Consider the following 12,537-nt stretch of genomic DNA (forward strand, 5'->3'; position numbering starts at 1 on the left):
TTTTTTTTACAAATAAAACTCTGAAAGCGTCATACATTTGAACGCATCCCTTGAGTTCTTCTCTGCACCACCAACTTTTCCGATTTTCTTCTGGGACATTTCTCTACCACCTTCACGTATCTAGAGACTAAAATATTTACGGCTTTTCTTTCTCTCACCTTTTTTTCATTTGTCAAAAGAAGCTCCCACTGTGGATGGGCAGCATGTGTGAACACATATTTCAAGTCTTGTCGCAGGCTTTCAGTTGGACGTAGATCTGGACTCCGAGGCGTTGTTTTGCTGGGAGGAAAACCTCTAGTCCTCTTTCGAGTATTTTTCGGATTTCAACTTGCTTCCGTCTCGGGTTTCCCTGTATTTAGCTCCTGTCCTCTCACTGACTTTCCTCCCACTCATGAAAAAAAATATCCTCACATCAAGATATTAACACCATGTTTCCCCAAAGGATGATGTGTCCATGGTGATATCCCCCCCTCTACACATGATGTTTTGTATAAAGACCAGAAACGTCAGTCTCACCCTCACCTGACCAGAGGATTCTCTTACATTTTGTGTGTTTTTAGCAGTGGCTTTCTTTTTGTGCTGTTCCATAAAGATGATATTTATGGAGTAAATGATTTACAGTCTTCATGTCTTTCACCTGATCTGTAAATCTCAAACTCCTCCTGCATAATGACCCCATGCCTCTCACTTCTCTGTAGGTTTAAGGAAATGGCCGTGTCTTTGTGGATTTACAGTTGTTCAAAGCTTGAGCTATTGTTTTATAACCTAACCCACTTTTAAGCTTCCTCACATCTTTACCCCTGACCTGCTTGTTATTTATTCAGTGTTTTTTTTAATACTGAATGAATAACAAGCCTGTCCTGAGGGCTTCTCAGGACGGGTGTTTAGTAGAACTACGTGTCTCAGTAAAATACATCAAAGATTTCTGGTTCTAACGTGATAAAATGTTTCAATGGTTCTTTTAAGGTCTTGTACAGTGTTTCTGCTCTTCCTGCAGGGTCATATTGTTTTTATGAAAATGTTTATTATACAGGGGAATGAATGAAACACTTTATTCTAGTTTTGATCACATTTTCTGTTGTGTCATACTTTGTTTTATGTCTTGTAAATGTTATCATAATGGCTTACTGATGATGAAAAGTGTGCACCTCAGAAAATGTCATTAAAGTAAAAAAAAGTTGTAGTGCATTTATAGAAAGGGAAAAGTGTGGTAGGAAAATGCTCACCAAGCTGGTTCAGTGACCTTGGTGTTTCCTAATCAAATGTGTCTAGACTTTGAACTTGGCATATTCATTATTTGTAAGTCATAATCATTAAAATTACAAGAAAGAAAAACTTGCAACATTTCACTCTTTATCTAATGAATCTATATAATGTTGAAGTTTAACTTTCTGAAATGAGAATCTTGAACATTTCCAATTAAAAACTTTTTGAGCTTTACTTGTAACACTCCTTTTCTAACGCCTATTAAAGTCCCTGATACTTTTATTAACATGCAAATGGACCTCATTCTGTCTATGTAGCATGTAGCAGTTCCATGCACCGGTCCATGCAGTGTCTTTTTGTTCACACTCTCTTTAAAAACAGAACCTAGCATTAGCACAGAGATGTGAGATAGTGACTCATTCAGCTGCTAAGTCCCTCACTTGACTGAAATCCTGCTTACTGTCTTTGCTTTGTTTAAAAATGAAGAACTGGTACATTAATCCAGTGTTCTGTGACTGTAATCTTGTGACACTCTGATTTTTGTTGTTTTTTTGTTTTTAATAGAAGCATACAGTACAACATACAGCAGATCCATGAGATTCATTTGCCTTTTGATTGGAAGCCTGACTGAGGGAGGATCCACCTCAGTAGTCAAGGGCACTTGTCAGACATAAAACCCTCTGTAGAGAAAAGGAAAGAATCAAATAGGAAGAATATTTAGAATGGATGTTGATCAATGAGGATAGTATTTTAAATTTTAATTTAGGTGTAAAATTAAAGTAGAATACTTACTGTGACTGATTAGACTGAGGGCTGCATGGTGGCACATTTATTAACAGCGCTGCCTTGCAGCGAGGGGGTTTGATTCCCCCGCCTTAGTCATTCTGCACAGAGTTTGCATATTTCCCTCCTGCTTGCTTGGGTTCTCTCCAGGTACTTCTGCTTCATCTTACAGTCCAAAAAAAATACTCATTTTTGGACACCCACACAAGGCATCCCAATCATGAAAGAACAACTTACTTTATCCTCTCAAAGCAGAGGAGCAGCGGCTCTGCCGATGACGCAGATTCTCACGAATAATCTCATTTCCATCTCATTTGTTGTTTCTCACCTTCACAAACACAAAATCTTTCTAAGTATTTTTGGTCTAGTTGCTAGTGCAAACTTGAACTTTGACTTTTCATCAAAACACCGAAGTTTATTTTTAAGTCAGCAATTATTAATATTGATTAAAACGTAGTGCATACTACATTTTTATCAATATTAAGGAGTCTTGCCATTATACAAGCTCCTATTTCTTGCTGAAAAGGTTCTTATAACTTCGTTTTGTCGTATATTTGCTCTAGAAACTAGACCAAAAACACTTGGGAAGATTTTGTGTTTTCTGCAGTTCAGTCATGACCCCATATCCCCTCCTCTCCATGAATGAGAGCTATAATTGCCTCCTGACTTTTAGCTTTAGAATCTGTTCCACTGAACACTTGGCAGGTAGTGGAGTCAGAAACACAGGTCTAATCATTCAGACCAGTGACAGCTGAGTGCTTTGCTACAGAACACAATTAGCTTTATAAATGTTAGCCTGGCTTTTCTGGTTCGTCTCAGCTGCTCCAGTGCCTCCTGTCAAAACTAATGGGCTCTGGATGGCTTTAATCAATAAAGATGAATGCTTGATGATCACTTTTGGATATTAAATGGATCTTTATGTATTGCTAATATACTCAAGATCATATTCTTTAGTCACATGGCATTTTACTTACAAGGCTTTTGCGACTAAAGATTTCTCAGATAGCAGTTTTTGACTGATTAATTCGTAACATGTCAGGTATCAGTTTAACTTTCAAGATATAGTGTACAGTTAAATTATCCACTGTCCAGATATGTCGATATGTACATAAGTGATTCTAAATAATAAATGCCGTCAAAATGTCTTTCTAGGATTAGCATTAGTGGAAGGAATGCAGAGCACAGGTTTGCAATTATAAGCGTTTACACTCAGGTATTTCTAAAGCTGTCAGCTGGCGGGACTTTCTCTCTCGTGGCCGACGGTGTGTACGCTGCACACAGGCACACCGTTTCCTTAAATCCCGCCATCACCACCCAGCTACCTGTGCATCCACTGCTGACGACAGCAAAACAAAAAGATGAGTGTTGACAGTGTTAGCACGATAATCTAAATTATTCAGAGAAGGCTTTCAAAAGGCCTGACAGGAGCAACAAAAAGCAGGAGAGGTTGTGCTAATCTGCCAGTCAGTCCTGAATATCAATGCAAATGCACCTTGCGAGCGTACATTGTTTCCGCGACGGGTGCCGAGCTCCCGGTATATGCGTAAAAGCGTCCGGCCTCTCGAGCTTGGCAGAGATAAGACATTAGCGTGAGGCGTATTCATCAGCGGAGGGAAATTGGATCACTCCAGCGGTAAAAAGTGGAGGTGTTGGAACACGAGCCGAGATGTTATAAAGGAGATGAAAATCTAATAAAAAAAGGACTTGGAGGTTGCAAATCATTGTTGTGGTTGGGCGTTCGTGGGTTGGGTGCATCAGCAGCGGCATCCATAGATTAATTTAAGTTTGATTCGACGGAAATCTCTTTAGGGGGAGGAGGCGGGGGGCAGGGGGGGCATGCTGAGGAAGGAGAAGTTGCAGTGGGAGTAAAAAAGGAAATGCATTTTCTGGTCTCGGCTTGTATTCCAGGTGGGAGGTCTCGTGGCTGAAAATGTTCGGTGGGCGGAAGCGATAGAAAACTTTAGAAGACAGGAGAGGACATTGTGTGGGGATGTCCTCCTCATCACCGCCTTCATCTCCTACCTGGGCTACTTCACCAAACGCTACAGGCGACATCTGATGGAGAACTGCTGGAGGCCTTTCCTCAGTCAGCTGAAAGTATGTGGATCACATATACAGATGCTATGCAAAACCTTTATCAAAAGTGCACAGCAGTATCAGCAAATACACTCATTTTCATTGGGAAAGTGTATTGCTATTTCATTAAACGGAGCGAAACTGAAGACGTGGTTCTAGTAAGTGACAGTGTTTTATTTAATTAAACTCACATTTTTAGCATACATGTTAAAACCTGTAACTGGAGCTATTTAGTAAGATTCTACTTTTATTAAAGTAAGTTGAAGAAATGGGCATAAATCAGTTTAACTCCTACAAATAGTGACTGTTAAAATGTGCATTGATCTGCAGCTAAAATGCTCAAGCTGTAATTTATTTTTCTGTAAAACAGGGAAGTCAAAAGTCTAAATGTTTACTGTAGACTAGAAGTTCAATAAATGCTCACAATATTTTACCTACCAAGTGTTTTACGTTAAGACAGATACATAGTATCTGTGCATCCTGAAAAAGTCTTAAATTCATGTACCTAAAATTAAGGTCTTACATATCTTAAATTCTTCTTATAAAGCTTAATGTCACGACTTAAATTTTGACTATTTAATGTCACATATGCAATTTCCTGTCAGGCAGAAGCTTGAATCAAGTCTAGACATCTTCCTTGTATTCTGTGACTTGAGGTAGTTGAGGCTACCGCTAACTAGTTGCTAATAAATCCTTGCTTGCTAGCTATCTAACTTGGTGTTGCATAAAAAATGTATTGCCAGTTGGCTGGATTGTATTTGTTTTAATCGCTGGCTCACTTCTGTAGCCAACTCATACAATGCTAGGTGCATTTCGTCCAAAAAAACCCCCAAAAAAACCTCGGCACTCTGAGGTTTAAGGCTGAGAGCTGAAAGCACAAACAGGATTCCCGAACCATCCCCTCTATTTAGAGTCCTTCTGGTCTTAAATTGCTTTTAAGGTTTTATTAAAAGAGGTGTTAAAATCTTAAATGTGACTTGCTGAAACCTGCAAGACACCTGTGGATAAATTGCTGCTTCTTTCTATGGAATCAGGTTCCCATCCCAGTGACTGCAGACCTGGTACCTCTGACCATGCTCACTGACGACGCCGACATCGCTGCATGGCAGAACGAGGGCCTGCCGGCTGACGGGATGTCGACGGAGAATGCTACCATTTTAACTTCCTGCCAGCGCTGGCCCCTCATGGTGGACCCCCAGCTACAGGGCATCAAATGGATCAAAAACAGATACGGTGATCAGCTGCGGGTGATCCGCTTTGAACAACGAGGGTAAGACGTGTGGGGACGGAGCTTGGCCAGGGATTTTGCAGTTGATGCGGCTCAATTAATTTTTTCAGAGATGTCCTCCTTTTTGTCTTGAAAGGTATCTGGATGCAGTGGAGAGAGCGCTGGCAGCTGGTGATGTGGTTGTGATAGAAAATCTGGGAGAAACGTTGGATCCTGTTCTGGGGCCGTTGCTGGGGAGAGAAACCATCAAGAAGGGCAGGTGAGACTTAAAGACAGGCATCCGACGACTTCACTGATATGTCTCCAAATAGAAATGATTGGTGAGATCGGCTCACTGTGATTCAAAACCAGGTTGATGTTTACTTTGATATCTCTCAAAATGAAACTAATTCAGCTTTTCAACGGATTATTTTAACCTGATGAGTGAGAAATGTCTACTACTTTCATACAAATACAATCTTAAATATCTATGAATTTTTATCTAAATTGTTGAACACTTTAACTGTGTGAGTCTAATAAAGTACACAAGTTTGGTTTCTAAGCAGAAAGTGAATTAATCTTTTCAGTTCAGTTTAACTTTTTGATGCGGTCTATATCCTGAAATCCTCCACAAAAAAACATTTCAGGTATATAAAGGTTGGAGACAAGGAGTGTGAGTACAGCCCCAATTTCCGTCTCATCCTGCACACCAAGCTGGCCAACCCTCATTACCAGCCGGAGCTGCAAGCGCAGTGCACCCTGATAAATTTTACAGTGACCAGAGACGGACTGGAGGACCAGCTGCTGGCGGCAGTGGTCAACATGGAGAGACCCGACCTGGAGCAGCTGAAGGTAAGAAGAGGCAGACGAGGAATAATATCTGAATCCGTTGGGCAACAAGGATGTTTTTCCATAAATGTCAAAAGATGTAAATGTGAATGTGAGCAGACCTGAAAGGAGAACATGACCCACTAGTCGGCTTTCATCAAAGGATAAACAACGATTTGCGTTATACTGCTTGAGTTTTACGCCTAACATCTCCTCTGAGCAGGTGTAATTAAAAGAAACAGACAGAGAAGTGCGAGGCCTCCACAAAATGGGCTTAGCACTCCCGCTTGTCATTATCCATCTTTAACACAACGTGTCAGCGAGAAAACGTCTGTCTCGAAACATCACAGGAGGCTGTGAGTCTGGGCTCTTTGATTCAAAGACAATCAGCCAGCGCCTTTGATTAACGCCTGGTGGATGTCTGATAATTATGAGGCTTACTGTAGGGTGCCTACTTAGGGAAACTGCTCAGCCGGATGCATATGTGTGTGTGTGTGTATTAGCGTGGGAGTGCATGCATTGTATTGTGTGCATAAAAAGTTGTGTGTGCTAACATGACTTATACATGAATATGGAGTTAACCAAAAATTAGATCCACTTTAAATGTGCAAAGCGTTCCTATATTAGAAACATATTATGATTATTATTTTTCATGTATTGCATCCACTTTTATAAGAATTTCACAGTTTTAGCTAGTGATGCATGAAAGCATTAAAACTAAAGCAGCAACAGATTTAATATTAGAGCTGCAACAATACATTCACTCAAGACATGCTTCCTTTTTTACTTCTACTCGTGTATCTACAACATAATGTATAGCAACTACTTCCTGATTGTTCATGTCAAATCAACAGGCAGGCGAACATAAATGGGTGTTTCAAAAATACAGTGATGCTAAAACAGAAAGTAAAACTGATTTTTGGGATGAATAAAGCAAAATGGAATAATTATTGAAGGTTCCTTTGAAATAAATTACATCAACTCTATCGGGAGTACGTGGTCTGCACTTAAAGTCTCATCTGTGCCTGGAAACCAACCAACCTAACGAACTATGACAATTCAGCTAAGAAGAGTGCTCATATATCATCACATAAGCTTATTGACAGCTACAGAAAACATCCGGTTCAAGTGAAACTTTCCAACAAATATTTGTGTTGTAGCACTTGAAATAGTTTTAACTATGTGAACTGTAAGGAAAAACAGCTATGTCTTACAGTGGCTAGTGTTTTTACTGACACAGTAAAGGCAGTTTAATCACTTCGTCAATGTCAAGAAGAAGAAAACGACGATCATTTTAACTGTCAGTGTAAAATGATCTGTAAATCTTCTGGATATGTATTTAAGGGGGTGTTTCTGATCAAATCCAAAATGTTTTCTTCATTCAACTCATAAAATTTGCCACTCACATGGCAATGAAATATCTTTACCGGAGTCAGCTGATCAAAGAGAGAGAGAGGAAAAAAAAAAGTAACTCCACATCAAATACATTTCATATCCTGATGCAGCAGGTTGCTCAATTCCACACCATTGATCCCAGTATACATTTTTGGAATGGGAGAAATTTAAAAGCAATGTCTTTTTAAACATGCCGCAGGGCTTGATTTTTTAACAAATCTCTCTTATTACCACGTGTTTCAGTTTGCCAGGGTCGGACAGGAGCTTTAATACGTAGCAGCATCCAAACCCACTTCACAACTTTTTCAAGTGTCTGACGTCTTAACTTAGTGAGTCGGTGGTGTAGCTGTGGTGGGTCGGTTTTTATCCCCTGGTTTTTTATAAAACTGTCCCAGAATGCATCTCAAACTTTGATTCATTGTGACTTTTAAAAGGAACTGCTGACAATGAGGGGGGTAATTATGTTATTCAACTCTGATAATGAGTGTGACAAACTCTGCACACTGTGTACTATAGACCACATTTCTGGGCAACTTTTAAAAAAAAAAGTAATGAGCACCACATAGTTATGATATACACAGTATGTGCCACTGTATGAATGTAAATGGTGGTAATTAAAGGAAAACTCTCTTGATCAAAGCGCCAGTGCCTAACGATGCCTCCATGCCTTCTTATCCGCAATCTGCTCGTTTCATGCGAGTTGTTTGAAAATGGATTGGCCAATGGCGCTACTGTATCACAGCAATTAGTCAACACATTGACACACTTTCTGTGTCCCTGAAATGCGGCCCTTGTTAGTTGAATGGGAAGTCAGAAATCCCCTCCTTACTCGGAACACGTCTGGCTGCCGGCGGTGTCGCGTAGAGATTAGAGTGGAAGAAATTACAGGAACCCTGTTAGCGGGCCGGGCAGATTTACTCGAAGAAAATCCTCTTTTGCATATTGATGTTTTTTTATTTTATTTATTTATTTATTTTTTCTTGAGTAGCCCTCTTTTTCATCTGGACTTCCTGGGCAGTTCTTCGTCCGGACCCGTCGCTGTTGGGTCACCGTCCGTGGTCAAATCCTCATTCTTGATGAAGGGGAGAGACAAAGAGTTAGTGGGGAGAAATGGCAGAATGCCAGAGATATTTTCAGCCTTGTGTCCTCTCAGCAAAATATCCAATGGAGTGAAATGTGATTTAATGACGCTTGTTTAATTAGCATTTCTCTCAGATCAGATGATACAGAAAAAAAAAAAAAAAAAAGATCTGGAACTCGCTTATCATTTTAATTAACGCTGAAACTTTGAGGGGGTGTCGGGATGTCTGTGCACTCCCAGGCCTCCTTATATCTGAACACGGCTCGTACAATGAAGCTCTGAATGGCTTTTTGTTGTCTGTAAACAACCCAGAGTGATAACAATCAGCACAATGATAGAGGAGGGCAAATTGCCTGTACCTGTTTGCATTCCTCCAATATCTCAGTGCTATAATACCTTTAATGAGGTTAGCGTTGCTGCTCAGGCATAAGATGATTGCTAGGCGAAGGAACTACTTTTTAACCGAGCCAAATAAGGTACGGCAGGCTTAAAATGTCAAGATGCCTTTTTTCTTTGGATCTGCACAAGGCCGGTGTTTGGAGGGAGGATTGTGTCTACAACCTTTTTCCACCAAAGTTACCCCCATCTTTTTTTTGTCACAGTGAACTTGTGCATGCTATGTCGCGTGTTTGCACCAGACTAGCTTTTCCACAAACCTCCTTCGTTAATGAGAGAAGTGTAATGCTCCGCTTCCTAAATTACCTTAACAGGGCCGCATCGTGGCACCCAGTAATCATTTGCCAAAAGAAATGATAGATGTAATATCTCATTTTAATACCAATTAGGGTGTTCTGCTGACTGGTTAATTGTTTGTTTTTCCCCAAGCTGGGGTAATTACAAGTACAATGTGCCAGAGGAAAGCTAATCGTTAAAAACTGACTCATTACTGCATCCAGTTGGGAATGTTTTCGTGCCGAAAGCTTTTCCCCCTCAAGAGCAGTGAGTGCAAGCATGTAGAAGGTCACAGTTGACTCCGTCCACCACATAAATAAAAGCCCAATGTGATCATTTCTGACTCCTGCAGAAACATACTTAGCATTCAAAAATAATACCAAAACCCCGAGGCTATTACAGCACCTTTCAACTCCAACCTGGTTATTAACAACAGATTTAGAGCATGTAATATTAACAACCCAGAGGCACAATCAATTTTTAAAAAGTGAAATGAATTTGCTTTCATGCAAGTAAAATGAAATATTGTTGCAAAGATGGATCTCTTAATTCAACTCCTCCTTCTGCATGATATAATTGCAGGGGAGGAAAACGATGTAATATTCTCTAGTGATTTTTCTAAAGTTTGCTCATTTAAAAAGAAATGATACGTCTTGCTTGCAATGATAGTTCAGTATTAATGAAAAACCAAGAAATGTGAATGATGTAAAAAATGAAAAGAAATGAATAGTTGGTGCAAGTCCATCCCAGCTTTCAGTGTTCTTGAAGAATAAGCAGATGTTTCAAGGTTTTATAGGGCTTTATATATTTATAGGGCTTAGCCCCGCCCTCTAATCACCACAATGCAACAGTCAACCTTTCCCTCACTGTAGTACAGGTCAGGCATCACCAGGGTAAATGTTGTTTCCACTTACGCGTTTGATAAGAATATGTCGAGATTTGGGTCATGTTCAGTGTTTCTCTTCTTCCAGCCGTGGAAGATGGAGTTGATGCCAAGTCAATTAATTTTGGTAACATTTTGACCACAGGATTTTCCTCCTTTGAGGCACATCTAACATAAGACTTAAACCCCACTGACAAAAAATCTTAGCAAGGAACAGTATATCATTTGAGGCGGCTCAGAAGACTTAAGTTCTGATTGTGACCAGCAGAGCGACAAAAGGTCTTGGGGGCTGAGTTTCGGTACCAATCACTTAAAAATGCTGCGATCGGAAACCTGACCTGATATCTTGAATCAGAGTGAGACATCTTTAGTAATGTATTAATTTTTATTTTTTATGTAGTTTTGGACATTCAGAAGTACATTTGACTGCACTGTTATATGTAGAAATATTCGAACCATTTGATGAGAATCTAGCTCTCCCCAAACTGTCTCCCTCCTTATAATGAAAGAACCGTAATTCAAAGGTTACAGAAGAAGGTTTTAAGGGAAACGTCAGCAAAGCCATTATTAAAAGCAGAAACATGAAGCGTCCATATGCTGAAATGAAGGACAAAGCAGGATGAAACGACGAAATACTTTGCCCCGTCGACTTTGTTCTCACAACGCCACTCAAACACAATTCTTTGAGAAAAAGTTTAAGTTTCTCCCCTGACACTATTGTGTTTTTAAGCAAGAACAAAGAGAAAAGACTGTCAGAGTCTAGGCTGTTTTTAGACGGCATGGTATGTTAATCCATATGATGTGAAATTCTATGTCCACCTCCTGCCCCGCGCCTGTAGTGGTCCATAATTAAAAACCTTGTGTTTTGCAAGAGATTAGTCATTATCGACGTGGGTGGGTGCGTGGTTGTTTGGGTAGTTCCCCATCAAAGCTCCCTTCCCTCCTGTTTGAATCGATGGCTTCCCCACGCTGAGGTCGGCTGGCAGGAGTTAGAGGTGGGCAACCAGACGAAAGCGAGTTAATCCATCTCTGAGCTCTGCTTCATGTGTCCTTATGGCAATGCAGAGCTTATCGACCGCTTCTGCCTTTGAGGCGCCCTTCAGTATAAATGTCTCGGTATTGACCCAGCATGTGTACAATTCCTCACATTCAAATGAGAAACCTGCTAACATGTCGAAGCTTTTTACACCAAGTATTTCCTCCTTTCTTAGTCCGACTTGACGAAGGAGCAGAATGGTTTTAAGATCACCCTGAAGACGCTGGAGGACAACCTGCTCTCCCGTTTGTCCTCGGCTTCCGGAAACTTCCTTGGAGACACGGAGCTCGTGGAAAATTTGGAAACAACCAAACGCACCGCTGCCGAGATAGAACAGAAGGTTTGATATGTCTGTATATATTAATGAAATATGTTGCTGATAGATTTACAATCTGATGTTTAGTCCCATTGAGCCCTCTTTGTTAGGAATCTTTACATTTCTTTTCTTGACGTTAGATGTCCAGTCCACCCAGTAAAACATCCACAAGTCCATCAGATTAGGGGGACATTTCTTGTCCACAGCTCTCTTAGATGAACTCGTGCTTTTCTGGCTAGCAATTACAACACTTTAACTTTGGTCACATAAACGATTTATTTTGTTTATTTGGATCACTGCACTCACTGTAATGTCGACAAATCAACTCCCTTTTCATTCTTAGCTCTCCAGCTGACAAATGGACATTTTAGGCCAAAACTAACATTTTCCGGAAGTATTCATAACTTTATCTGCCTTGACAAAAACTTCAATTTGATCTAAAGAAAAGCAATCCAAGGCCTTGTCCTGCCACCACCATGTTCTCTTATGGATGTTGTGGTTTTTTTGTTTTAGGAATTTGTGGAATATGCAAGACATTTGAAAACTGTAGGGCAAAAATTCATGTTTGTTTTCATCAGACCATTGTTTTTCTTTGGAACAAAGCAATTCTGTCTTGAAATCCATTATGGAGAATACAGAAGATTGTACAACATGGGCAAGGCAACCAGCACTTGTTGGAAATTGCCGCAGCTCTTTCAATATTATCAGCCTCCTAGGAGCTTTCTTAGCAAGCAATAGATTTTGTAGCTACTTTTCCACCATAATGCAGCAGTAATGGTAATTTTTTTACCAAGTTCAGTTCCAAAATAATGCAGTAGTTTGGCTGCACGTTTTCAAAAAGTACACTAGGTGAACATATCTGAAGAAAACAAGGAATAACCATGATGAGAAACTAATAAAAATCTCCCCAACCGATAATCAAATTGGTCGCTAAACAATGACCACATCATAAAACGATCTTCAAAACTCACAAATAACTAAAGAAGAACCTGTGGAAACAGTATGAAAGCACACACAGGAGCCAGGTATCAAATACAACCCCTGGCAAAAAGTA

At 40.1% G+C, this 12,537-nt stretch overlaps 1 protein-coding gene across 5 annotated transcripts in view; it reads left to right on the plus strand.

Moving 5' to 3' along the window:
• Positions 1-12,537, plus strand: part of dnah9 (dynein, axonemal, heavy chain 9) — a 189,931-nt gene that overhangs the window by 120,949 nt on the left and 56,445 nt on the right. For all 5 annotated transcript variants that reach the window (XM_015031765.1, XM_015031766.1, XM_015031767.1 and 2 more), the window contains 5 exons: positions 3,898-4,086; positions 5,100-5,335; positions 5,430-5,552; positions 5,920-6,124; positions 11,343-11,507. In XM_015031765.1, the coding sequence (XP_014887251.1) occupies positions 3,898-4,086; positions 5,100-5,335; positions 5,430-5,552; positions 5,920-6,124; positions 11,343-11,507 (918 nt within the window). The remainder of the gene's footprint in view (positions 1-3,897; positions 4,087-5,099; positions 5,336-5,429; positions 5,553-5,919; positions 6,125-11,342; positions 11,508-12,537) is intronic.

This window comes from Poecilia latipinna, unplaced genomic scaffold, assembly GCF_001443285.1.
Source record: "Poecilia latipinna isolate Pla-1442-1.1 unplaced genomic scaffold, P_latipinna-1.0 Scaffold217, whole genome shotgun sequence".
In the NCBI taxonomy this organism is placed as follows: domain Eukaryota; kingdom Metazoa; phylum Chordata; class Actinopteri; order Cyprinodontiformes; family Poeciliidae; genus Poecilia; species Poecilia latipinna.